The sequence below is a fragment of the Osmerus eperlanus genome, chromosome 10 (genome assembly GCF_963692335.1).
Source record: "Osmerus eperlanus chromosome 10, fOsmEpe2.1, whole genome shotgun sequence".
Lineage (NCBI taxonomy): Eukaryota > Metazoa > Chordata > Actinopteri > Osmeriformes > Osmeridae > Osmerus > Osmerus eperlanus.
This window is the reverse complement of record NC_085027.1, coordinates 12,461,418-12,486,548: the sequence shown is the minus strand read 5'-3', so window position 1 is coordinate 12,486,548 and position 25,131 is coordinate 12,461,418. Positions and strand designations below refer to the sequence as shown.

Below are 25,131 nucleotides of genomic sequence, written 5' to 3'. Positions count from 1 at the left end.
TATTGCAGGCTTAGGAATAGCAATTGGGTCTAGTGGGAGAGGGGTAAAGGACTTATCTTTAATAGGCCACAGGCTCTCTCATTCTGCATCCCCCTGGAGCTGGGACTTGGGGCCGTACACACAGGCCACAAGAGCTAGGGAGAGGTAAGGAGCAAAGAATGGAGGGAGAGAACGAGAGAGAGAGAGGCTGCAACCTAGTTTTGCTCTTGTGCTCATCAAGAAACAAACCAAGACAAACAAGCACCTTCCAAGGAAAAGACAGGAGAATCGAGGAGAGGAACCATTAAACATTTACGCCTTTCTTACCCCATAATCCTGGGCTCCTTCAAGCAGCCTGCCAATTTATTTTTCTTAAATCTCTTTGATAATCTTCAGGCCTTTCATGTCAGGAGCTGTACTGTGCACTTTTTCCATCTGAATGCCCAGAGACCCTCTACCCCATGTGCACATCTGCGTCTGACTGAAATCCAATAGTCTATGTGGAATGTAAGGAATTAGTTTTGGAGTGACTGAACTCCAGATGTTTAAATATTGATATGTGACATAATGAATTATAGAGTGGTCATTCATAGCGCAGTTCTTGTACAGTGGTAGTTTATTTGGGCTGATACCACATCGGTAATGAATAAAGGGTGCCACAGTCTGATAAAACAAAAAACAAACAAACAAACAACCAAAGAACTGCTCACCAGGTCTATGATGAATGATTTAACCTCATGGTGCCAGCAATGTCCAAAAAACAGAGAGGACTCTACATAGGCCTAGGCCTACGCTACCACAAATATGCTTCCCTGAAAATGCAAATTTATATTATTGGGTGAATAGGCCTGGCTACAATAGGCGTCCATGAATGAACCATTACAAAACATGACGTTACAATCTCTTTGATGCCGGTGGTGGTACAATTTTAAAGTAGCCTATAGGCTAGCCTTTATTGACATTCTGGTTAAAAAGTAAGCTATGGGAGAGCCTACGTGGCACTTTGGTATTGTGAGGTTTATTCATCCAGGAGGTAACCTACATAATCTTGTGATTTGGTCATACATTGCAGTTATCTTTATGGTGGAATGTCGACCATGTAGGCTCATTGGTCGACTTGCTCTCATCCTTATTGTAACAAACGGTAGTTGGCTGCGGAGCGGCGAGAAGACATTGTCTGTAGCCTTTACTAGACTGATCGAGAAGCTGCGCATGTATCGAGTGGGAGGAAAGAGGAGAGGAGAGAGAGTGAGAAGGGACCATTGGATATCCGATTACGGGTTGCAATCGTAGAGGAGGAGGGTGAGGCTAAAACGTATGAACACGTGTAATCATATCCTTATTTGTTTATATCAATAACGACATTTCTATCGAACGAGTCTGAAACCGATGCGCAGAGGCTGTCAATTCGAAGCGACCGAGATTAGCGAGTGATGGGATCTGAGATTTCATGACATCCGAGCAGCGGCGTGAGTAGGAAATGCCGCTGCAAAATAGGCCCGCGATAAACGAAATATACGACACAATGAATGAAAGGAGACATCCAAGCAATTTATGTGCGTTTTTCAGTGTGCGCAAAATGTGTGTGTGTGCTTGTTTGCTTTCGGCGAAACTCCAAAGGGTAGCCCACTAAAAGACGAACTCGAGAAATTACGGACCGTAGTAGACTAGAAGTAGCCTACATTACATTTGTAGAGTAGGCTTCTTACCGAAGGCTGTTACGTTTCCCCGCTGGGACAATGTTTCGTAGATCACCAATCATATGTATTGATGTCAACATAATTTTAATGTTGCAGAATATGTCAGTGTATAAAAATAATGTATCCGACCATTCATAATAACAATATGACAATGATTTCCTTATTGCATGCATCTGCCATTTATCTTACAATAGAGATAAATTGATATATTTAGTATATTTCTCTTTTCTCTCCCTCTCTCTCTAACATAGAAGCCCCACTGGTAGGCTAGCTCTGGGCTAGTAGAACAAACTATTGGTAGGCTACCTGCCTATACAGTCCCATCATGACTGCTCTGAGGCAGAGGAAGGGCAGCAAGGCCAAGGACCCAGGTTCAGACGTCCAGACCCGCCGCTCCAGCTGTGCGGCCGAGGCCTCAGACAGAACCCTGCATGGTGAGGTTCAGGTTATCTTGTGTGCGTGTTCTGTTTCTGCCCTCTAGGAGCATTCCAGTGATACCTGGTCTTCAGGTAGTCGGGTATTCAGCTCTCCCACTCACCATGCTGAGTAGGCACACTGGTCAGGTGTGAGGTCTATTTACATTTGGACTATTTGGATTTCAGACATGAGCTTCGATTCATATCAGTAGATACCACTAGAATACCATAGGGATCCATGTTGCTTCAGCTTTGTGAACTTATAATATACTTAAAGATCCTGTAAAGTGGACCTGGAAACGAGTTTTAAGTTCGCCACACCACAGAATAATGTGTTGTTAACTACCCATCCAAATTCGAATGAAAAAATAACACCGACAAGTATGTTAAATTAGGCTTTGAAATCGTGAAAAAATCAGCAGTCTTCTCTACTTGAGACTGGGGGGGGCGTGTCGCCTGAAGGAGCTGAAGCTCCGCCCCTCGCTGCCTAGTGCCTACCTCCGACCCAGATAATGGACGCTATGTCAAGCCGAACAAAACCGTATAGAATTATAATTTATTTGTTCAATGAGTGAAACATACAGATGCATATAAATGAAATGTTCCCCTGAGCTGTAACAGTAAAAATGGACACCAGAGACAGCAGACAGTGAGCTCTCCAACTAGGCTACTTCTAACACATTAGCTACCATATCACCAAAATACCATCATTCTACACCGAGTAGCCTAATATCAATTTAGCGGTTTGCACTAACTCATAGCAGAGATACCTCTGGAAAAGTTATCTAGTATAATTATAACAAGCACACAGAACTGAGTGATGAACTGCTGGCGGCGGTGGATGGTCCAGGTGCGACCGGAGGATGAACGGCCGGAGGGGCGATGCTCGGTACGGCTCCGCGCTGCAAGAGAAGCCGTGTGTTGGTGAACCCCGTCTGTCTCTGGTCCATGTTAAAACTGTCCGCCGTGAAATGGTCACTGCAGAGGCGGCTGTTGGAGTTTATCCGAAGCTTTCCATGAGCGTGGCTCTTCACAAAATCTATCCACCTATTTTTCCTTTCATTATCAATAGGGAACTTAAATGGCGTTGCAGCGCAGCTGGAGTTCTTGCATCCAGGGAAGATGCAGTTGTGGGTGGTGGGAGACATCCTGAAGCTAGCTAGCTAGCTGATGTAAGCTACAATAACAGTACAGCAGGAGGAGCCATTCAGTGATCTGGCATAGATAGGGCGAAATGACGTAGATAGGGCATTTTTTGGCTCCGCCCATTAAAACCTGATCTGAAAACGGAAGAGAAACTGTTCTTTGGTTTAACTCCACATTTCAGTGTGACAAAGTCTTAGCGCTTTGCACATGCTTTCAGGAACTCATTTCACACGTATATAATGTACTTAGAAGCAAAACATGGAATTTACTTTACAGGATCTTTAATAATATGCCATAAGGTCAGTACTGTAATCCCGAGTCCAGTGTTTGTTTACGGTTGATTATAGTCACAAAAATTGGCTTTTAAGCCCACAATATGATGTGGTAGTATAATGATTGTTTACATCTCTGCAGGTGATTGGACGTGGTGGGCAGTTGTCTGGACTGCCATTGGCTGGACAGTGGGAGTATGTTTGGGCCTGCTGTGCTGCATCTACGTGGCGACGCTCCATGAGAACGACCTGTGGTTCTCCAACATCAAGGTGAGGTTCTCAGTCTGACGCTACCTCACTACGCTCTACAAGAGGGGGGATATTGGACAAGACTTTATATTAACTACCATGTAACTACATAGCACTATAGTGACAACATTATAGTTACATAGGAACTGCTGTATCGTTAAACTTGCAATGGCAAATGCTGGGCTTTTCATGTTAAATATATGTCAATATGGATGTTGTGCTGGTAACACAACCTTCAACTGGCCCTTCACAACAACCCATTACCCCTTCCCTCATTCTGTGATTTCTGATATAACCTATACCCTGACACCTAAGATCATTCATTTACATAGAAATTACATAAAGTGTCTTAACCATAGGTATTGCCATGTAGTTACATGGTAGTTAATGTAATCTTAATGTAAAGTGCTGCCCTATATTGCTATAGAGGAGGGTATAATTATAATGGGGGGAGGGGGAAAGGTTTTTTTCTACTGCCTTTCTGTCGCCTTCAGAGGAGGACCTGATTACAGCAGCTGGACAAGCAGAGGTGAACATGCTGATCCCAGCTGGAATGCTCTCCCACACTGGCGTGGGAACACAATTAATATCTGGTGTTTTATTTGAAATAAGAACAGTTATTAGGGTGGGTGAAGTTGCCGTGTGCTATCGCCTTGTGTCCAGGAAGTAGATTCATCTGAAACAGTCTGATTGTTTTTCCACATGTCACATCATGAATTTGAAACCTCAAACCCTAAAAAAGCATGCCAAGTTCTTAGTCTAAAACATATCTAGCCCTACAGCACACTGTGTAGAGCACACACACATTCTCCCCAGAAAGAGCAACAGAAAACGTTACTCTGCCGCAGAATATCATGTCATGTTCAATCTCAGTCTGCGCTGACCGAACCAGGTCAAGTTTGATATTAAACACAAATGATGGTGAGCTTGTTGGCTCTGCTCTGTTTTTAATCCACCTCCCAGGTGTTGCGTCTTCAGAGATCAGGAGTCCTTCAACAGGTTTCTTCCTCTCCCTCCCTCTCAGTGGCCCAGCTTTTGTTCCTGCCAGCCCTCATTCTCTACACCAGGTGGATGTTCACCCACACAAGCGCACAAACACGATGCAACCCCCACGTAGGGAATCGGTGCGGAATAATTTGAGAGTATGTGTGTCACGAAGATTCAAGTGCACGGCTAATTGAGCTAACCTGCACAGGGGATTCTATTCTTAGCTCCACTCTGTTTACGTTGCTCAGCCTTTGTGTTCACCATCTCTCTCTCTCTCTCTCTCTCTCTCTCTCTCTCTCTCTCTCTCTCTCTCTCTCTGTCTCTCTCTCTTTCTGAGTGTGCAGTGAAGGTACACAAATGTCCTCATTCATAATAAATATGATTCACGTTACAGGCCTGGCACTCGTTGCCTTCGTATTCTAACTGAGTATGCCTTTAACTCCAACACACTGTGTTGACATCAGTGCACATCGTGTGTCGAGACGTTTCCCAGCTGTGTGTGTGTGTGTGTGTGAAGCCTGTTATTTCTATTTCAGCCTCTGTCTTCAAAGATCTCAGAGGCAGGAGTTATGTGGGAAACAAACTGTAGCCTATAGATATGTAGACTCAGCGATACCTGCTGATTCAGACTGTGACTCATACCCTGTCTTCACCGCTATCTGGCCCTGGGAGCAATAGAAGGGAGGGGGGGGACCAGTGGCCAGTCTAAACGCACATCCTTGGGCAGTATGACCCAGAACCCCCCCCTCCCCGCCCATACTTGGTCAACAACAATGTGGTCTTTGCCTAGCTCAAGGGAAGGGGCATTAGGAGAGGATTGTGTTGGGAAATGCAGCTAAATGTGCAGAAAATGCATGTTCTTTCACTCACATTTCCCTTTTATCACACACCCACACATACACACTCCCACACTGTAACAGCAGCTATTCTGCGTCAGGGCTGTGGTGTGGGGCTGTTGCAGCTAATCTGATGTGACTTCACAATGCAGCACGGTAGACTGCAGGCTTGTGTCCGCTGTGTTCAAGAGAGCCTGGTCTTGTTAAAAATACAGTCGGACACTTTAACAATTCCATATGGCTTACCACGCTGCCCACATGTTCAGGTCGACATGATCCAGACGCTCGCGTCAGGCTAGCGTCAGAGGAAGCCCCGCTCTGTTTGTCTCTCAGCTAGTCTCTCCAGGGGCCTTTCTCTCTCCAGGGGTATCTCTGTGTTCAGAGGGAGACAGCTGCATCCGGCACTCCTAAACTCATCACATGTGAAGTCATGTCCAGGACAGTTATAGTACCTAGAGGGGTTTATTTCTGCACTGTTCCGCTCCGCGCTCTGCTCCCCCTTTTAGATATTTAAACCTTCTGACAAATGTTCTAAACCTTTTCCGAATTATGTTCCAAGTGTTTTTTTCCAGTCTTCCCCCCTCACCCTCCCTTCTCCTTTTTTTCTCTCTAGGCTTTCTCCCTTTTCTCTCGCTCTATCTGTTTTAATAGTCGAGCCTAGAGGTCATCGGTGGCAGAGTGACTCTCTCTCTCACTCTCTCTCTCTCTCTCTCTCTCTCTCTCTCTCTCTCTCTCTCTCTCTCTCTCTCTCTCTCTCTCTCTCTCTCTCTCTCTCTCTCTCTCTCTCTCCTCCTCCTCTCCAGCAGCCTCAGTGCTAGTTTGGAACACAAACCTGCCTGGTGTTTCATTCTCTTTCATTTTGATGGTGATGTTAACCAACAGGGATTGCTCTGCTTGTTTAGTTCAGTTTAGTTTAGTTAAGTAGTCAAGGCTCGGATTGGCCAAGCTGTACTGGAACAAAGGAATCGGAGAAAAGGGTGAGAGGGGCTAATTTACCTGTGACACGGATTGTTGTCCACTGGATGAGGGGAATACTGGTCACATGGACAATGACCTAACCTGAGTCCTCTCACCCAGCCTGGAGTCTGTCAGCCCAGGGACCGCTACAGAGGCTTTTGACTGACCCTCTCAGTCCCAGTCATGGAGATCCGGAAGAGGGGGAACTGGAACAAGCTGGAGAGCTACTGGGGGATTTCCCAGGACAAAGTGTCCCCTGATGGCTTCTCTGTGGGGGCAGGGGTGGCTGGGGGGGCAGGGGGAGACCCCCAGGACTACCTCCGTCCCACAGGCCTGAGCATTCCTCCTGTGTGGCCATGGCGACGGGTGGCTGTCATGGCAGTGGGTCTGGTATTGGCTGTTGTTATTGGTCTGTCTCACGCCTGGTGTGTTAACTCCATTCACGAGAACCTGCTGTGGTTCTCCCACCTGACGGTAAGCCCTGACCCCTATACCCTGACCTGGACCGAGTCATTCATAATGGTAACTTTGCAACAGTGACAGTTTACATATTGTTGTTGCCAGTTGGTAGATGATACAGCTAATGTTGGAATTTGAACTGATGTGGCATAGTGTCAGGAGGATTTCTACTTTGGTACACACTGTGTGTGGTGTCTAATACTGGATTCACAGTGTATGTGGTGTCTTTATTATGTGTGTGTGTGGTTTTAGTGTTTGTGTGGTTTCTCTAGTTCTTGGTACACAGTGAGTGTGTGGGTTTTTACGAGTTTATGACAACAAGACCGGTTTGTGCTAGAGCCCGACCGATATATCGGCGGGCCGATATTATCGGCCGATATTGGGCATTTTCCAAACTATCGGTATCGGCATTTATAATGGCCGATAAATGAATATTAATGTTTTTATTTTTAATTTATGAATTTTATTTTGTACAGTGTACAGTAAGAATCATTTGATGCTGGGATATACAGAACAGACAATAGAGGGGGTGAATTTCATGGCAGGCTTAATGCACCCCCTGCTAACTCTGACTAGGAAAGTGTCACTTGCCTGAAACTTACTGTGGTTACTCATACTAGTCCCCTCAGTGTACCTGTGGTAAAGCAGACAAGGAGTCAGCGTCTTTGGGACGAAAATGCACGAGTTCTTTACTTGGAATAAACAAGGTTTAACAAAAACAAAGGTCAGGAAACAAAGGTCCGACGCCACACGGCCATAACATGAAAGAATAAGACTCCACAACGAAGTGGGAAACATCTCGGCTTATATAGCCGTCCTAATTAGTCCCAACATAAAACAGGTGCGCACTAGAACTCCGGTGACGCAGACCGGCGCACCGTCGCCGTGCGCTCCGTGACAGTACCCCCCATTTGAGGGGCATCTCCAGATGCCTGCTCCAACCGCCGGCGCGGACGACCCCGCGGGCGTGGCGCTGGTCGATCAGGTCGGCGCTGATGAAACTCCGACACCATCAACGGGTCCAGAACGTCCACCGCGGCCTCCCAGGACCTCTCCTCTGGGCCATAACCCTCCCAATCCACCAAGTACTGCAGACGCCCCCCTCTCCTGCGTGAGTCAATCAACTCCCTGACAATGTGCGCCGGGGACCCATCCACCATGATGGCAGGCGGAGGGTTGTCCGATCCGGAGGGATCAGACACCTGGAGCGGACCTCGAACCATGGGCCTAAGGAGGGAGACATGAAAAGAGGGTGAGATGCGATACTGCGCCGGCAATTGGAGTCTGTAAGTCACCCTGTTGATCCTCTTCAGGATCCGGAACGGTCCGATGAACCGGGGGCTCAGCTTTCTGCAGGGAAGTCGTAGCTTTATATCCCTGGTGGAGAGCCATACTCTCTGTCCAGGATGATAGACGGGTGCCGCCCGGCGATGTCTGTCTGCCTGAGCCTTTTGCCTCTCCTTGGCCCGTTCCAAATGGCGACGAGTCTCAGTCCAGACGCGACCACTTCTCTCAAACCACTCGTTGACTGCGGGGACGTTCTCGAGTGCCTCGTTCCAGGGAAATAGGGGGGGTTGGTAACCGAGAACACACTGAAAAGGCGTGAGACCAGAGGACGAGTGCCTTAAGGAGTTTTGAGCGTACTCCGCCCATGGTAGAACCTGACACCAGTCCCCTTGGAGGTCTCCGCAGTAGCTGCGGAGATGACGCCCCAACTCTTGGTTAAGCCTTTCGACCTGCCCGTTGGCTTGTGGATGGTAGCCTGAAGTCAGACTCACTGTGACCCCGAGCCTCTCCATGAATGCTCTCCATACCTGAGAGGTGAATTGTGGTCCTCGGTCTGTCACTATATCCTCTGGTAAGCCGTAATGTCGGAACACATGCTTGAACAGCGCCTCCGCTGTCTGGAAAGCAGTGGGGATGCCAGGTAGGGGCACAAGACAACAAGACTTAGAAAACCGATCCACTATAACCAAGATGGTAGTATTACCTTCAGATATGGGGAGGTCCGTGATAAAGTCCACAGAGAGGTGAGACCAGGGACGTTGCGGCACAGGCAGTGGTTCGAGAGTCCCTGTGGGTAGATGGCGTGGTACCTTGGCCTGCGCACACACAGGACATGACGAAACAAACTCCTGGACCTCCCGATGGATGGACGGCCACCAATAGCGGGAGGACAAGAGCTGTTGGGTCTGGGTGACACCTGGATGGCCTGTAGCAGGAGCGGAATGGGCCCAATTAACAATCTTGGTGCGCACTGACCTGGGGACATAGGTTCTTCCTGGTGGGCACCCCTCTGGTTCGGGGTCTTGCCCTGCTGCCTCTTCTATCTCCCGGTCTAGATCCCAACGAATGGGAGCGACCAAACAGGTCAGTGGAATGATGGTCACTGGTGAAACAGGAGCCTCTCCATCGTAGATCCTTGACAGCGCATCAGCCTTGATGTTCTTTGACCCTGGGCGATAGGTAATGATGAAGCGAAATCGAGTAAAAAACATCTGCCCCATCTGGCCTGACGTGGGTTGAGGCGTCGTGCTTTCTTGATGTACTCCAGGTTCCGATGATCCGTATAAACCATGAATGGCTGTGCTGCTCCCTCTAGCCAGTGGCGCCACTCCTCCAGAGCCAACTTGATGGCCAGTAACTCCCTGTTTCCAACATCGTAATTGCATTCCGCCTGGTTGAGCTTACGAGAAAAAAAAGCACATGGATGTAACTTCGGTGGGTTACCTTGTCGTTGGGAAAGGATGGCACCTACCCCCACCTCGGACGCATCCACCTCCACCACGAACGGCAACGTGGGATCAGGGTGCTTCAACAGGGGTGCGGAGGTGAACCGTTCCTTGAGGACACCAAAGGCCCTCCCTGCCTGAGCCGACCAAAGCAGACGTCGAGGCGCCCCCTTCAGTAAGGCCGTCAAGGGTGCTGCAACGGTGCTAAAGTTCCTGATGAACCGCCTGTAAAAATTAGCAAACCCCAGGAACCGCTGCAACTCCTTGATCGTCTTGGGAGTAGGCCACCCCAGTACAGCTTGTACCTTGCCCTCCTCCATCTGCGCACCGTCGGGGCTCAAGACATACCCTAGGAAAGACACTGAATCCTGGTGGAAAACACATTTCTCTGCCTTTACAAAAAGACGGTGGGACAACAACCGAGATAACACCGCCCGAACGTGACCAACGTGTTCCTCAAAGCTGGCAGAGTAGACCAGGATGTCATCGATGTAAACCACAATGAACCGATGGAGCATGTCACGCAGAACCTCGTTCACGAATGCTTGGAAGACTGATGGGGCATTGGCCAACCCAAACGGCATGACCAGATACTCGTAGTGACCAGTAGTGGTGGAAAATGCAGTTTTCCATTCGTCGCCCTCCCGGATCCGTATCAGGTTGTAGGCACTGCGTAGATCTAATTTCGTGTAGCACCGGGCTCCTCGTAGCTGTTCCAGGGCCGCCGGCACCAACGGCAAAGGATAGCGATACTTTACGGTGACCTTGTTCAGTCCCCTGTAATCGATGCAGGGGCGTAATCCACCATCCTTCTTCTCCACAAAGAAGAACCCTGCGGACGCGGGAGAGGTGGAAGGCCTAATGAACCCCTGTCGTGTAGCCTCCTCAATGTACTCCTCCATGGCTGCAGTCTCGGGTAAGGAGAGAGGGTACACACGGGAATAGGGCGGCATGGTTCCTGTCAGCAAGTCGAGTGCACAGTCACAAGACCTATGTGGAGGGAGCTCAGCAGCTTTGGCCCTGCTAAAGACCTCTGCGAGATCTTGGTATTGGGGTGACACAGATGACGGAAGCTGGGCCAGGGGTTTAGCAAGTGCTGTTACGCTACATTGCATCGGAACACATCTCTTGGTGCATGTGGGGGACCATGACAACACCCTCTGGCTCGACCACGACAGAAGGGGGTCATGTTTGCGTAACCAGGGAAGCCCAAGAATGAGTTGATGACTTGGTGCGTTGATCACAAAGAGAGACAAGCGTTCTGTATGTGTACCACCACACGTCATGGTGAGCATGTTGGTTCTCTCCGTTACCTGTCCGGAACCTAATGGTTGACCATCGAGAGTGCTCACCAACAGTGGCGGTACACAGGCTGTGGTGGGTATATTCAGGGCTTGAACTAACCTAACATCAATAAAACTCCCTGCGGCACCAGAATCTATCATGGCTACCACGGAACATGACGACTGTTCCCACCTCAGTTCGACGGTTATTGAGAACGATTCAGAAGGTAAGTTCTGTAAAGAGGTACTCACATAGGGCACGGCAGGCTCCCCACCTCTAGTCGGCCGGTGTTGACACTGGGATCTGTAGTGGCCCGCCTCCCCACAGTACAGGCACAGTCCCCTCCTCATCCTGCGTTGCCTCTCCTGGGGAGTGATGTGGGTCTCACCGACCTCCATGGGCTCAGGAGCCGATGTTGGAAAGGGAGACGGGAATTGCTGCCTGGGCGTTGAATGGGATGAGAGACGCTGCTTAGGCCCTCTCTCTCTGAGCAAGTTATCCAGCCGTATGGCAAGCGCGATGAGCTGGACAAGAGTGAGGTCATCGTCTCTGCAGGCCAGCTCAACTTTAAGGTCCTCCCTTAATCCCTGTCGGAAAACCACCAACAACGAGCCCTCGTTCCACCCGCTGCTGGCTGCGACAGTCCGAAAAGACAACGCGTACTCCGCAGCCGTCTTGTCTCCCTGCCGTAGTTTCAGCAAACGTTCGCCGGCCCCCTGGCCCTCCTGAGGGTGATTAAACACTGCCCGAAACCGTTCCGTGAACAGGGCATAGTCATCTGTCTCCGGACCCTGTTGTTCCCATACAGCCGTTGCCCACTCAAGCGCTTTGCCAGTCAGTAAAGAAATGAGGAAAGCCACCCTTGCTGTCTCGGAACGAGACTGACCGGAGTCCTGTGAGAGGTATAACGCACATTGCAGAAGGAAACCTCTACATCCCTCCGGTGAGCCGCCATATCTCTCCGGTAGAGCCATTCGGTGCTCCCTGTGTAAGGGTGGCGCCGGCCGTTCCTCCTCAAGAAATCCCGCGTCGGGCTGCGCTGGCGTATCGAGTCGCTGGAGCAGCGTCCCCATAGCTGTGTTCAGCTGGTTAATCTGTTCCTGCTGTTGACCTAACAGCTGTCCTTGTGACCTGAGAGCATGGCCCATGTCGAGATCCTCGGCTTCATCCATCCTTAGTGGTGGAGTCTTCTGTGGAAAAGCAGACAAGGAGTCAGCGTCTTTGGGACGAAAGTGCACAAGGTCTTTACTTGGAATAAACAAGGTTTAACAAAAACAAAGGTCAGGAAACAAAGGTCCGACGCCACACGGCCATAACATGAAAGAATAAGACTCCACAACGAAGTGGGAAACATCTCGGTTTATATAGCCGTCCTAATTAGTCCCAACATAAAACAGGTGCGCACTAGAACTCCGGTGACGCAGACCGGCGCACCGTCGCCGTGCGCTCCGTGACAGTACCGTAAAAATCATTTGATGCTGGGATATACAGAACAGACAATAGAGGGGGTGCATTGGCAGGCTTGTTGTATTCCTTCTTGCCATGAAATCCACCCCCTGCTAACTCTGACTAGGAAAGTGTCACTTGCCTGAAACTTACGGTGGTTGCTCATACTAGTCCCTTCAGTGTACAGTAAGAATCATCTGATGATGCTGGGATATACAGAACAGATAATACAGGGGGTGCATTTCATGGCAGGCTTGTTGTATTCCTTCTTGCCATGAAATGCACCCCCTGATAACTCTGACTAGGAAAGTGTCAATTGCCTGAAACTTACTGTGGTTACTCATACTAGTCCCCTCAGTGTACATTAAGAATCATTTGATGCTGGGATATACAGAACAGATAATAGAGGGGGTGCATTTCATGGCAGGCTTGTTGTATTCCTTCTTGCCATGAAATGCACCCCCTGATAACTCTGACTAGGAAAGTGTCAATTGCTTGAAACTTACTGTGGTTACTCATACTAGTCCCCTCAGTGTGCATTAAGAATCATTTGATGCTGGGATATACAGAACAGATAATAGAGGGGGTGCATTTCATGGCAGGCTTGTTGTATTCCTTCTTGCCATGAAATGCACCCCCTGCTAACTCTGATTAGGAAAGGGTCACATGCCTGAAATGACTGTGGTTACTCATACTAGTCCCAGCAGTGTACGGTAAGAATCATTTGAAGCTGGGATATACAGAACAGACAATAGAGGGGGTGCATTTCTTGCCAGCCTTTTTGTATTCCTTCTTGCCATGAAATGCACCCCCTGCTAACTCTGACTAGGAAAGTGTCAATTGCCTGAAACTTACTGTGGTTACTCATACTAGTCCCCTCAGTGTACATTAAGAATCATTTGATGCTGGGATATACAGAACAGATAATAGAGGGGGTGCATTTCATGGCAGGCTTGTTGTATTCCTTCTTGCCATGAAATGCACCCCCTGATAACTCTGACTAGGAAAGGGTCACTTGCCTGAAAATTACTGTGGTTACTCACACTAGTCCCGTCAGTGTACAGTAAGAATCATCTGATGCTGGGATATACAGAACAGACAATAGAGGGGGTGCATTTCATGGCAGGCTTGTTGTATTCCTTCTTGCCATGAAATGCACCCCCTGCTAAATCTGACTAGGAAAGGGTCACATGGCTGAAATTTACTGTGGTTACTTATATTAGTCCCCTCAGTGTACCGTAAAAATCATTTGATGCTGGGATATACAGAACAGACAATAGAGGGGTTGCATTTCATGGCAGGCTTGTTGTATTCCTTCTTGCCATGAAATGCACCACCTGCTAACTCTGACTAGGAAAGTGTCACCTGCCTGAGAATTACTGTAGTTACTCATTCTAGTCCATTCAGTGTACAGTAAAAATCATTTGATGCTGGGATATACAGAACAGACAATAGAGGGGGTGCATTGGCAGGCTTGTTGTATTCCTTCTTGCCATGAAATGCACCCCCTGCTAACTACAGCCCGACCGATATATCGGCGGGCCGAAATTATCGGCCGATATTGGGCATTTTGCAAACTATCGGTATCGGCATTTATAATGGCCGATAAATGAATATTAATTCATTTATTCATTTATTAATTTTTTCAAAGGACTTTAAGTTTCATATCTTAAGTTTGTATTTTTATACATTTTATTTATCAGAAACTGCATTAACATATTATTTTAGTGAGGAAATAATAACAGGAGTCAGATGGCTGAGCAGTTAGGGAATCCGGTTATTAATCAGAAGGTTGCTGGTTTGATTCCAGGCCATGTCAATGACGTTGTGTCATTGGGAAGGCACTTAACCCTACTTGCCTCAGGGAATGTCCCTGTACTTAGTCGCTTTGGATAAGAACTTCTGCTAAAAGTGACTAAATGTAAACTACAAATAACTACTTTAAGGGAAATCAGTTTGTTTTGTTACGCGTTTCTGGATTTTTTAAATATTTGTTTATATCGGCAGATATCAGAATATCGGATTTTTAAATCACCAAATATTTGTATCGGTATCGGCCTTAAAAATCCTTTATCGGTCGGGCTCTAGTTTGTGCTTTAAACTCTCTCAATTCACCCCTCTCCACCTCACAGTACAGCTCAGTAATGTGGCAAGGTTTAGAGTAAGTCTCCAGAGAAGTGATCTTGTCTGTTTCCCATGATCCTCCACCAAGCATGCTGTCTGTGCCTGGGTTTTTATGGTGGTTCATGACTCACACAGAATTAACTGCTGTCTCTTTGGGAGATAGAAGCTGCTGTCAACCTCTGGTATTCCCAACATTCTCATATGGAGAAAGTGTTGCTTTTTACGTGATTATTTTCAAATATTTTTGTGATTTTAATATTTCCCTCCATTTCTATTTCAGGAAGTGGAGCGTGAAATCTCCTTTAGGACAGAATGTGGTCTGTACTACTCCTACTACAAACAGATGTTGCAGGCGCCGACCTTTCAGCAAGGTAAGGCCTATTACTCCCCACACACTCGCACACACACACACTTGCACGTCAGATCTACCTCTTAGTAACTGCTTGAACCCCCAGAACTCCACAGAGAATCAAAACCTTATAAGGTACCAGTGCTTCATCAGAGCACCCGAGCCTTGAACATTTTCCTAGCAGAGAAAAACCAACAATCGTCATGTATTTGGGATAATATTATTGTAGATCATGCAACTTTAAATGAAAACATTCAAAGTTCCAGATAAGCCGTAGATCTGCCTCTGTTTCCTCCTCCTCTTCCTCCTCTGTCTCCTCTTCCTCCTCCTCTGTCTCCTCTTCCTCCTCCTCTGCTTCCTTCTCTGTCTCCTCCTCAGTCTCTCTCCGCTCTCCTCTGGCCCCGAGGTAATCTCAGTGGAAACGGGCAAGAGACGGGATGACTGGCCTGCGCCGTAACCATGGGAACAATGCTAGTTAAAAAGAGAAAGGGATGAGAGAAGGGAAAACAAGTCAGCCGGCGCAACAGTGCCTTGTTTCACAGCCCACTGAATCCTTTAGCAGGCCCTGTTCCTTTGTAGTTGAGTATGGAAAAGAGCTCAGGGTCAGCAAGCCAAGCGGAGGTCTCCGATGGACTAACTACCGGCCTGATGTGCTTCTATCTGTGGTCCTGCACCAGCTCCTGGTTGCTGTAGCAGAGCTACTGTGAGGACAAACAGCTCATTAGATTCAGAGCCATTACTCTCTTGCCAGGCACTCATTAGAAGTGAGAATATGTGTTACTTTAATTTAACTTAATTTACCGTCTGAACATTTAATCGTATTCTATGACTGGATAAGTCTATTAAGATTTTTTGAACCCATGCCCACTGCTCACTAGAGGCCAATTAGAAGTGTGGAATGTGATATACTGTATACCAGCTCAGCTAAAGATGGATATATCTTTCAGAAGGTTGCTGATTCCAACATTATGACTTTATAATAAGGTAGAAGTATTTTTAAAGCTGGAGTGTGTGAAGCCACCTCTACAACCAATTAGCTACTGTGCTTTGCTGGTGTTAAAGTGGTGTTAAAGTGCTTCCTGCTGTGTTCCCTCTAGGTGTGTGGGAGCTGGTGAATGACAACTTGACTGAGTCCAGGAGGACCATTAACCTGTTGCAGCGCATGAACATCTACCAGGAAGTGGTGCTCAGTGCTCTCTACAGACTGCTTCCCATTCAGGTAACACACACACGCCACACATATGGACACGCACACACACACGCATAGTCACTCATACACACATTCACTGACTCATGACTGCATGTCTTACAAGGGGACAATGGTATACTGTACGTCAGATTATTTGACTGTGTGTGCGTGTGTGCGTTTATTACAGGGGTTCCTGGAGCCAATTTATTTCTACATCTACACCGTGTTCTCCCTGCAGGCTGTGTATGTGATAGCCCTTTACCTCACCAGCTGGCTGCTTAGTGGATGCTGGCTGTCTGGAGCTCTCACTGCGGTCTGGTACATCCTCAACAGGTACAAGCACACACACGCACATAAACAATCACACACACACACAAGCTGCGATTCCATTGCAGGACCTTTCTAGGAACTAGAAACTTTCAAAAAGCAGAAACCAACCAGTTCCTACTCTGGGGGGTAGTACTTCCCTAAATAAAGGAACTTTGGGGGTGGGGCTTGCAGCACTGAATATTGCTGATTACTCACTTCAGCATACAGGTATTTCAACCTAGCCAGGCTCTGCCCTCCTACGTACTTCCGCTCAATTTTAATTTTGCTTCCATACTAGGTCTGGGAATTTGGCACATAAGTCGGTTTTCTCAACAAAAGAAAATTGTAGGGCCAATCAGCGAACAGAGGGAGTGGCTGAGAACGATGACGTTGATGTTGTGTGCTAGTTTGAGTTGTAGTCCAGTAATGGCAGCGGAGAAAGATGCGAGTGAAGCCATTCATTCGGTCCGTTGTGGCAGCGCTGCCGAATATCCAAAAGTTAAAGCCGGAGCAAGAACAATCTTTGCTAAGTTTTGTTGGTGGCCATGATGCTGTGGCCTTCCTCAGCACGGGGTTTGGGAAAAGTTTGATTTTCCAGCTACGGCAGCTAGCTCAGTTAGTGGTGAAGGAGTTGGCTAAGGCGAACGCTAGCGATTGGTTATGGCAGATCAGAGTGGCTCTAGGCAGATCCAATAGTTTTAAACTTCAACAGAGTACCCTCCTTCAAGGAAGTTAACGCTTGTCAATGGAGCGATCCCAGACCCTCTGTACAAATGAAATGTACTAGGGTCTGGTTAGGACCAGGCTTATTTCAACCTATATCATCAAAATGGAGAACAGAAGAACATATGATAGATGGATTGTCGAGGAAGTCCAGGCCTTATAAAAAATGTATCTTGAGGACAAAAAGCACCGACAATTGGAATCAGCGACCCACAATGATGTAGTGCATTCTAAAATATTTGACATGTTAAGCTAGCTGAACATTTTTCATAACCCGAAACGGTACTGGTAGAAGCAAAACAAATTAAGCAAGATCATAAGAAAATGAAGGACCACAATATCAGAAAACTCTCTGAGATCAGCTAGTGGTTTGATGTACAGTTCAAACATCAGTGAACTAATTTGCCAAATTTTCTGGGGAAAGTTTCTGCAGTGGAAATAGGCTGGCAATGAGCTAAAAGAACCTTCTAGTTCCTTGAAAAGTAGTTCTGGAGAGTACAAGTTATGGGGTCTTGCTGTGAAAACGTGGCTGCACACACACACACACACACTGACAACCTAAACACACTGAATATAATGATGAGTTAGACACTGTAGCTTTAATTATTGATACAGCAGTTGTTTCCCTACATGAGTTATGTACCCTGACACACTGCGGTAAGAATCTTCTCCTGAGCTTATCATACACACACACTCACACACACCTAAACATGAGTTTAAGCATATAATTAAACATGGTTTGGATGTCATGTTGTTGGGTCCAGTACAGTATAGGTCATGTGTGTGTTCCCATGTGTCCAGGATCGACACCACGCGTGTAGAGTTCACCATCTCCCTGAGGGAGAACTGGTCCATGCCCTTCTTCGCTCTGCAGGTGGCAGCTATCACATGCTTCCTCAGACCTCAGCTCAGGCCCATACAGCAGGTACACACACACACACACTTTCTCACTCATACATAAACATACAGACACACACTTTCCCACACACATAATCATACACACACACACACACACACTTTCTCACACACACACACTCTTACGGTGGGCATATCGTTCTGAAGCCGTGTGTGTATGTGTTCTATCAGAAGGTGGTGGTGTGGCTGATGTTTGTGGCCACGCTGGGTTTCTGCCTGACGTGGCAGTTTAACCAGTTCATCCTGCTGGTCCAGGCCATGGTCCTGTACACTCTGGACTGTCTGGACCTCCTCTCACCAGCACAGGTACCTTTACATGGACACATGTTATGTATTTAGCTGAAGCTTTTATCCAAAATGACTGCTAGTGCATTTAGAGAGTACACAAGGAGTTAGGTAAACACCTGCTTGTTACTCGTTAGAAAGTCAACTAAACTGCTTTGTGAAATAAAGGTTTCTAAGGAAACACATTAGTGTCCTTTGTGTATTTTGATGATGCTGCTTAATCTTGTGAAATACAAACTGTTCCTTGGCACCGACTTCTGTGAAGCTTTTAGAACTATGGACTTCCTGGTCCTGGTTTGGCTAATGGACTTTCTAAATGCATTTGTATATCACTTTGGATAACGTGTTTATCTTAATAATGCAAACAGCAGTGTGGTACTGAGCTGTCTGCCCCCCTGTCCAGGTGACCTGTGTGTACCTGGTCCAGCTGACCAGTCTGCTGTGTGTCTGGCTGCTTCAGTTCTGTAACTCCATGATCCTGGGCTCTCTGGCCCTCAGCTTCATCACCTCCGCCCTCTTCGTCAGACACTTCCAGGTTAGAAGACCCAACTTACAAACACGACACTTTACCTGAAGGGAAAGCTACCCGCACCTTTCACCTGGAATGCAAGCTGTGATCCTTCTATAATGATGTGTGCGTGTGTTGATGGTATGTTCTTTTGATGTGGGTGTGGGTGTGTTGATGGTTGTCATGCGTGTGTTGTTCTCCAGAGAGGTGTAAAGTCTGGAGGGCTGCTGGCCAGGCTTGGGAAGCTGTTTCTGCATTCATGTCTGGTCCTCTCTCTCACCCTTTCCATCAATTACCTAGCCAAGGTAAGACCTGAGAAACACCCGATAGCTTCAACCCCCCCCGCCCCCCCAAGTCACGTTCTCCCTTCCTCCTCATCGACCCCCTGTACCCGTGAGTGAACAAGTCATTGATAACAGAGGGGCATATGGAGAGCAGCAGCCATGACGTGTGACAAACATGGCTTCCTGCCGCCTCGTCGGTATTCCGTGGTGATTCAGCACGCTCGGGTCTGTCTCTGCGCTGACCTCCCGTCTGCCGTGTTGTGTCTCCTCGCTTCCACAGCAAGCTCTGCAGCTGAGATCAGATGAACACATCTTTAAATTCATCAAGTCGAAGGTTGGCTTGGGACCCACCAGGTACTCCCCCGCACACACTCCTGCGCAGTCCTGCCCAGCTCCTACACCTGCCGTCTATTATTCACTACCTGACAATGTTCTCCCACTTACTGCTTAGACAGGCTAAATAATGAATGCCTCGGTAATAGAACCCCTTGCATTGATCACTGTGTGTGGGGGTGTGTGTGTGGGAGGGTGTGTGTGTGGTCCGCTCAGTGGGGAGATACTTACCGCAGTGTGTCAGGGTACATAACTCATGTAGGGAAACAACTGCTGTATCAATAATTAAAGCTACAGTGTCTAACTCATTACTCTCTCTTTATCTCTCTCTGTCTATATATCTCTCTCTCTCCCTTTTCTCTTTCACTCTCTCCCTCTCTATTTCTCCCTCTTTTTCGTCCTCCCTCTCTCCCCCTCTGTCAGAGATTTCGATGCCAGCCTCTACCTGTGTGAGGAGGCCTTCGGACTGCTGCCGTTTGACACGTTTGAGCGTCTGGCGGGCACCCTGCTGGTGTACCCCTACCTCGGTACCCTGGTGGTCCTGCTGCCCATGCTGGCCCTTGTGGCACTGAGACACCTCAGGTAGGACGCTCTCTCTCTCTCTCTGCCATTCTCTGTCTATCTTGCCTTCTGTCTTCTCTCTCTCTCTCTCTCTCTCTCTCTCTCTCTCTCTCTCTCTCTCTCTCTCTCTCTCTCTCTCTCTCTCTCTCTCTCTGTATATATTTACCGTATATATATATATGTGTGTGTGTCTGTGTGTGACAGTGCTGTGTGACAGTATATATATATATAACCTTGTCTCTGTATGTGTGTGTGTGGTGTGTGATTGTCACTATCTGCTTGTGTCAGCAGCTCTCCTTCTGTCCCATTATCCTGTCCTTCCCACTCTAGACAGCACTGTCACACACACACACACACACACACACACGGCTGTACCAGCTAACCTTTTAGACCAAACAGAGAAGAAACAGAGGGACGTCACCCTCAGTATAATCAGACCAGACTAATGTCACCCTCCAGCCTGGTCATCCATGTTTAATGCATCAGTGTTCTCCTTCTCTTCTGTCTGTTAGTGGGCAGGAGACTGGGGGGGGCGAGGATCTCAAGGGGGGAGCAGAGGACACCGTCGTCTCTATGAGACCAGATGTCGCCTACAATATCGTACACAGCCTCTTCTACGGACTGCTGGCCTTCAGCACCATGAGGTGAGCTATGCTAAGTTACGCTAGCCAGAGCTATGCTACAGTGAACGATGCAAGGCCATGCAACCCTAAATCTGTGCCCGTTTCAGCTCATATGACATTAGCAGTACTAAACTATGCTACCTTTGGCTATGCTACAGTACATAGCTATTTCACTATGTCTTTCTCCAGTAAGGTACTCTATGGTGTGCTGCATCAGGGGACCAATGTTATCTTCCCACAGCCTTAGAAATGTGCTGATTAATCAGCCCACACTCTTATTTCTTTATCTCCATCATTCGTTTATCTTTTACTTCTTCTCTCTAATCTAACCATCTCTTCTTGTCTTTCCTCTGTGTGCCTTCCTCCTTTCTATTACCCATTCACTTAACGGCTTCGTTCTTATCACCTTCATTTTTCTTGTTTCGACACATTGTGCACTTCTCTGTGTTTGTTCTATTAACCAGTGGTATATAATGAGGACCCTGCTGATGTTGTTCCAGTCTCCAAATGCAAAGTTAATTTCAGTTTTTTGAAGAAGTCTGTGACGTTCTGGGTAGGCTGAAGATACTAGGATATGGACGTGTTTTCTCTCCAGGATGAAGTACCTGTGGACTGGCCACGCGTGTGTCCTGGCTGCCTACGGTGTTTGTGGGAAGGAGCTCTGGCTTGTGGTCTTGAATGTGCTCCACTGTAACTCCAAAACAAAGGTACACACCCCCCCGGCGGCCCTCAGTGATAATACTCACTGACCCATGAAGCAGTGTTTCATGAAGCAGTAGTCTAGTCTGAGGTAGTGAGTATACTGACAATTCAAGTACCCCTTTTTCCCCATGCCAACAAAGTGAATATCAAGCCGTTATCCCCGCCGCCACTAGGTGGCACTATGGTATCAATAAAACTACAGGACAGATTTACCTCTGCAGATTGTGGCTTCATGATGATCCACCTGCTCATTTTCTCTTCTCATTTCTGCCTCCTTGTTTGTGTTTTCTATCTCTTGCTCTCACTCTCTCTTTCCCTTTCTCTGTCTTTTTCTCTACCCTGTTCTCCCTTTCCCACTTTGCAGTTAAGGCTGATCAGATACACAGTTCCCATAGTAATTCTGGGCTTCCTATATTACAAGGTGAGGCAATCACATTGTTATTTCATCACAATTTGCATCATATTCCATCGAAGGCAATTTTCAGGAACTATAATTGCAATCCCCATATAGGGAAAACAATCATGTGTAAAATCAGGTTGAAAGTGTTTGTCTTTATCTTGACCAGAGAAAGGCTTTTCCAGTTCTCCTTTCAGCCTTGGCCTGCAGAACAAATGACAAGTCATTTGAATGGGCTTTTTTGCATCTTATTTAATAGTGAATATTTGGAATTTGGGATTGTTGTGTATGAGTCTAGTATAACTTTTCCTTGTGCAAAAACATTTTGCTCACAAAACTGATTATAGTTGAGTTTTTCTTTCACATTCTAATAGAAATTTGGTTTTGTAAGGTTAGAGAAAATTAGATAATAAATATTTGTATTCATCTCAGAAGAGAAATTGATTTGTTAAGAAGTATCATAACAAAGAGAAAAACAAACAGCAACAAACAACAAAACATGTATTGGACGAATAAAACATATTCCAGTTGGTTGTTTAGTAGGTATTGTTTTTGATTGTTGTTGTTGTGATCCTCCAGTTCTGGAGCAAGCTGATGAAGGAGGTGTCGGAGCTAAGGGAGTTCTATGACCCAGACACTGTGGAACTCATGACCTGGATCAGGTAAAACACACACACACCTGCACACACACTCACACCAACCCGGTGTGGGGGGTGGTGGGCTTGGTGGTGGTGGTAGGGGTGGTGGTGGGAGTGGTGTGGGCAGTGGTGGGGGCAGTGGTGGGGGCGGTGGTGGGGGTGGTGGTGGGGGCGGTGGTGGGGGTGGTGGTAGGGGTGGTGGGGCTGGTGGTAGGGGTGGTGTGGGCGGTGGGGGGGGTGGTGGTGGGAGTGGTGTGGGCCGTGGTGGGGGTGGTGGTAGGGGTGGTGGGGCTGGTGGTAGGGGTGGTGTGGGCGGTGGGGGGGGTGGTGGTGGGGGTGGTGGGGCTGGTGGTAGGGGTGGTGTGGGCGGTGGGGGGGGTGGTGGTGGGAGTGGTGTGGGCCGTGGTGGGGGTGGTGGTAGGGGTGGTGGGGCTGGTGGTAGGGGTGGTGTGGGCGGTGGGGGGGGTGGTGGTGGGGGTGGTGGGGCTGGTGGTAGGGGTGGTGTGGGCGGTGGGGGGGGTGGTGGTGGGAGTGGTGTGGGCCGTGGTGGGGGTGGTGGTAGGGGTGGTGGGGCTGGTGGTAGGGGTGGTGTGGGCGGTGGGGGGGGGTGGTGGTGGGGGTGGTGGGGCTGGTGGTAGGGGTGGTGTGGGGGCTGGTGGTAGGGGTGGTGGGGCTGGTGGTAGGGGTGGTGTGGGCGGTGGGGGGGGGTGGTGGTGGGGGTGGTGTGGGCGGTGGTGTGGGCGGTGGGGGGGGGGTTGTGGGCTTGGTGGTGGTGGTCTGGCATGGCCCCCTCACACAAACAAAAACCAGGGAGTGACAGACCAGACTCACTGAAGCTCTCTCTGTGAAATGACACAGGTTCCCTTCCCTCCAGAAGCAAATCCAATTTGCAAGGCGGATTATCCGAGTGTGGAGTTACCTTCGCTAGTAGGAGCTGCCTGACGCATTAAGCCGCTTGGCGTGTGCTAATTACATTTTAAGATGAAAGAGTTAAGCAGGGATCAGGTTACATGAGAATCCTGCTCAGCACAGACACCACTGTTTCATATGTAGATCATCCCAGATAAAAACAACTACAGAAGAATGGAGAAAAAAGAGAGGGAAACAGTTTTTTTGAAAGTCTCATTTGAGGTATTTGCATAAGGTAGTCATGGCTTTATATATTATTGTTTATTATGGTAATCTGTGTGGAATGTTGGGGAACGTAACGGTGTGGGCGTAGCTGAATATAGAGGCATATAGACATGAATCAGAAGAGATTTAATCTGTCCAGAAGAACACAGAAGCCTGAACAAAATGTATAGCTAGCTCTGGAGTAGAGTTGTAAAGTAGTGTCTGGCTCAGAGCTAGGATGAGAAGAGTGCACTTCCAAAAAAAAAAAAAAAAAAAAAGTACTTGAAGTGTGTGTGACACTGTTGTTGTTGCTACGCACGAGAGGGGATCTTTTTTTGTCCGTTTTTTTTTCAGGGAGTTCAATTTAGTCTCGATACTGAATGGACCTGAATGAGTTCTCTTTTCTATCCGACGTCCATGCTGCTCAGAAGCTCACGGCGCTCCACACCCAGAGTGGTGGACAGGAAAGGCCAGGAGAAGTTTCCTCTCATCTCCTCTCTGCTCCTCTCTCCTCTCCTCTATTCTCCTCTCCTTTTCTTCCCCACCATGTCTGCTGTGCTGGTGTTGTGACGGTGGCTGTGTTGACTGTCACTCCCAGCAGTGTAAAGCAGAGGCTTCACTGAGGACAGGCCTTATCATTTTCAACACCGCCTGCCATGCAATTAATTTCCCCCTCCTTTGTTCAGCTCTTAACACCACCCCAGCATCCTTTGATTTCCGGCGAGGCTGCGCCACTTTTCTAACACTGCCTTGTTTTATGAATAATGAGAACAAATGAAGCTTTTGTTTTCGCTCGCAGCCTTCCAGAGCCTTCCGACTAGCTGGAGTTAATGCTCAGTACGCAGACAAAAAAAAAGCAACTATTTTCTCCCTGCCTCTCCTGAGTTTCTTTCTTTTTTTCCCTTGTGAACGTTGTCAACACTCCAGTCCTCCGCTAACACGTCCCTGATAATTGTCTCCCTGTCTACGTTCTTGTTTCGTCCTCTAAATGTTGTCCAAATGAGATGGGTTTCTTCTCGTTCTGCATGTTCTGGAGGAGTCTGTAGCGGTGAAGTGTCTCGTCACCCTCTCCAGCCCCAGATGAACCTCGTCCATTTCCATGCTTGTTAGCTGCAGAAAGCCCCGGAGCAAACCGCGCTCACTTTTAGATCTCATTATGATGACATTTAAACAACGTTTCCTCTCCCGACTAATCAATCAACCAATCAATCATCGCTCCCATCCCACTCTGTCTCCGAAATGATTGGGTGCATGTTTATTTTGTCTGTTTGTGCACGTCTGTGGGAATGTGCCACAGTTTGTGTGTGTGTGTCTGTGTCTGTGTGTTGTTAACTGGTTGGAGCCAGGCAGACGAGGAAGAGAAAAGGTCAACGGTGTGTAGAGTCTGTGAGGAAGGAGTTGAAAAGTCTGTATCCATCTAACACCAATACAGCCACGTCCTCTCTATTACACACACACACACACACACACACACACACACACACACACACACACACACACACACACAGTCTCACACCTTTATCACTGGTGTGGATCTCCACACGTCTCACTGTTTGACAGTCTCCTTCACACCAGTAGCATAGCTAAGCAGCACACCACAGGCACGAGGCCCACA

The 25,131-nt window shown here is 47.8% G+C and overlaps 1 protein-coding gene across 5 annotated transcripts in view; it reads left to right on the top strand.

Annotated features, from left to right (window-relative positions):
* The first annotated feature begins 1,036 nt into the window (after positions 1–1,036).
* Positions 1,037–25,131, top strand: part of dpy19l3 (dpy-19 like C-mannosyltransferase 3) — a 29,962-nt gene continuing 5,867 nt past the window's right edge. Inside the window, exons 1-16 of one of the 5 annotated variants that reach the window (XM_062471346.1) lie at positions 1,037–1,281; positions 1,931–2,113; positions 3,656–3,783; positions 14,868–14,958; positions 16,034–16,155; positions 16,313–16,458; positions 17,959–18,082; positions 18,244–18,378; positions 18,761–18,892; positions 19,069–19,170; positions 19,430–19,503; positions 19,906–20,064; positions 20,556–20,687; positions 21,262–21,373; positions 21,733–21,789; positions 22,345–22,427. In XM_062471346.1, the coding sequence (XP_062327330.1) occupies positions 2,005–2,113; positions 3,656–3,783; positions 14,868–14,958; positions 16,034–16,155; positions 16,313–16,458; positions 17,959–18,082; positions 18,244–18,378; positions 18,761–18,892; positions 19,069–19,170; positions 19,430–19,503; positions 19,906–20,064; positions 20,556–20,687; positions 21,262–21,373; positions 21,733–21,789; positions 22,345–22,427 (1,706 nt within the window). In that variant the 5' untranslated portion in view covers positions 1,037–1,281; positions 1,931–2,004. Of the gene's footprint in view, positions 1,295–1,334; positions 1,449–1,930; positions 2,114–3,655; positions 3,784–6,414; positions 7,017–14,867; positions 14,959–16,033; positions 16,156–16,312; positions 16,459–17,958; positions 18,083–18,243; positions 18,379–18,760; positions 18,893–19,068; positions 19,171–19,429; positions 19,504–19,905; positions 20,065–20,555; positions 20,688–21,261; positions 21,374–21,732; positions 21,790–22,344; positions 22,428–25,131 lie in introns of those variants that run through there. The other 4 variants (XM_062471345.1, XM_062471347.1, XM_062471344.1 and 1 more) reach the window with 4 other exon arrangements.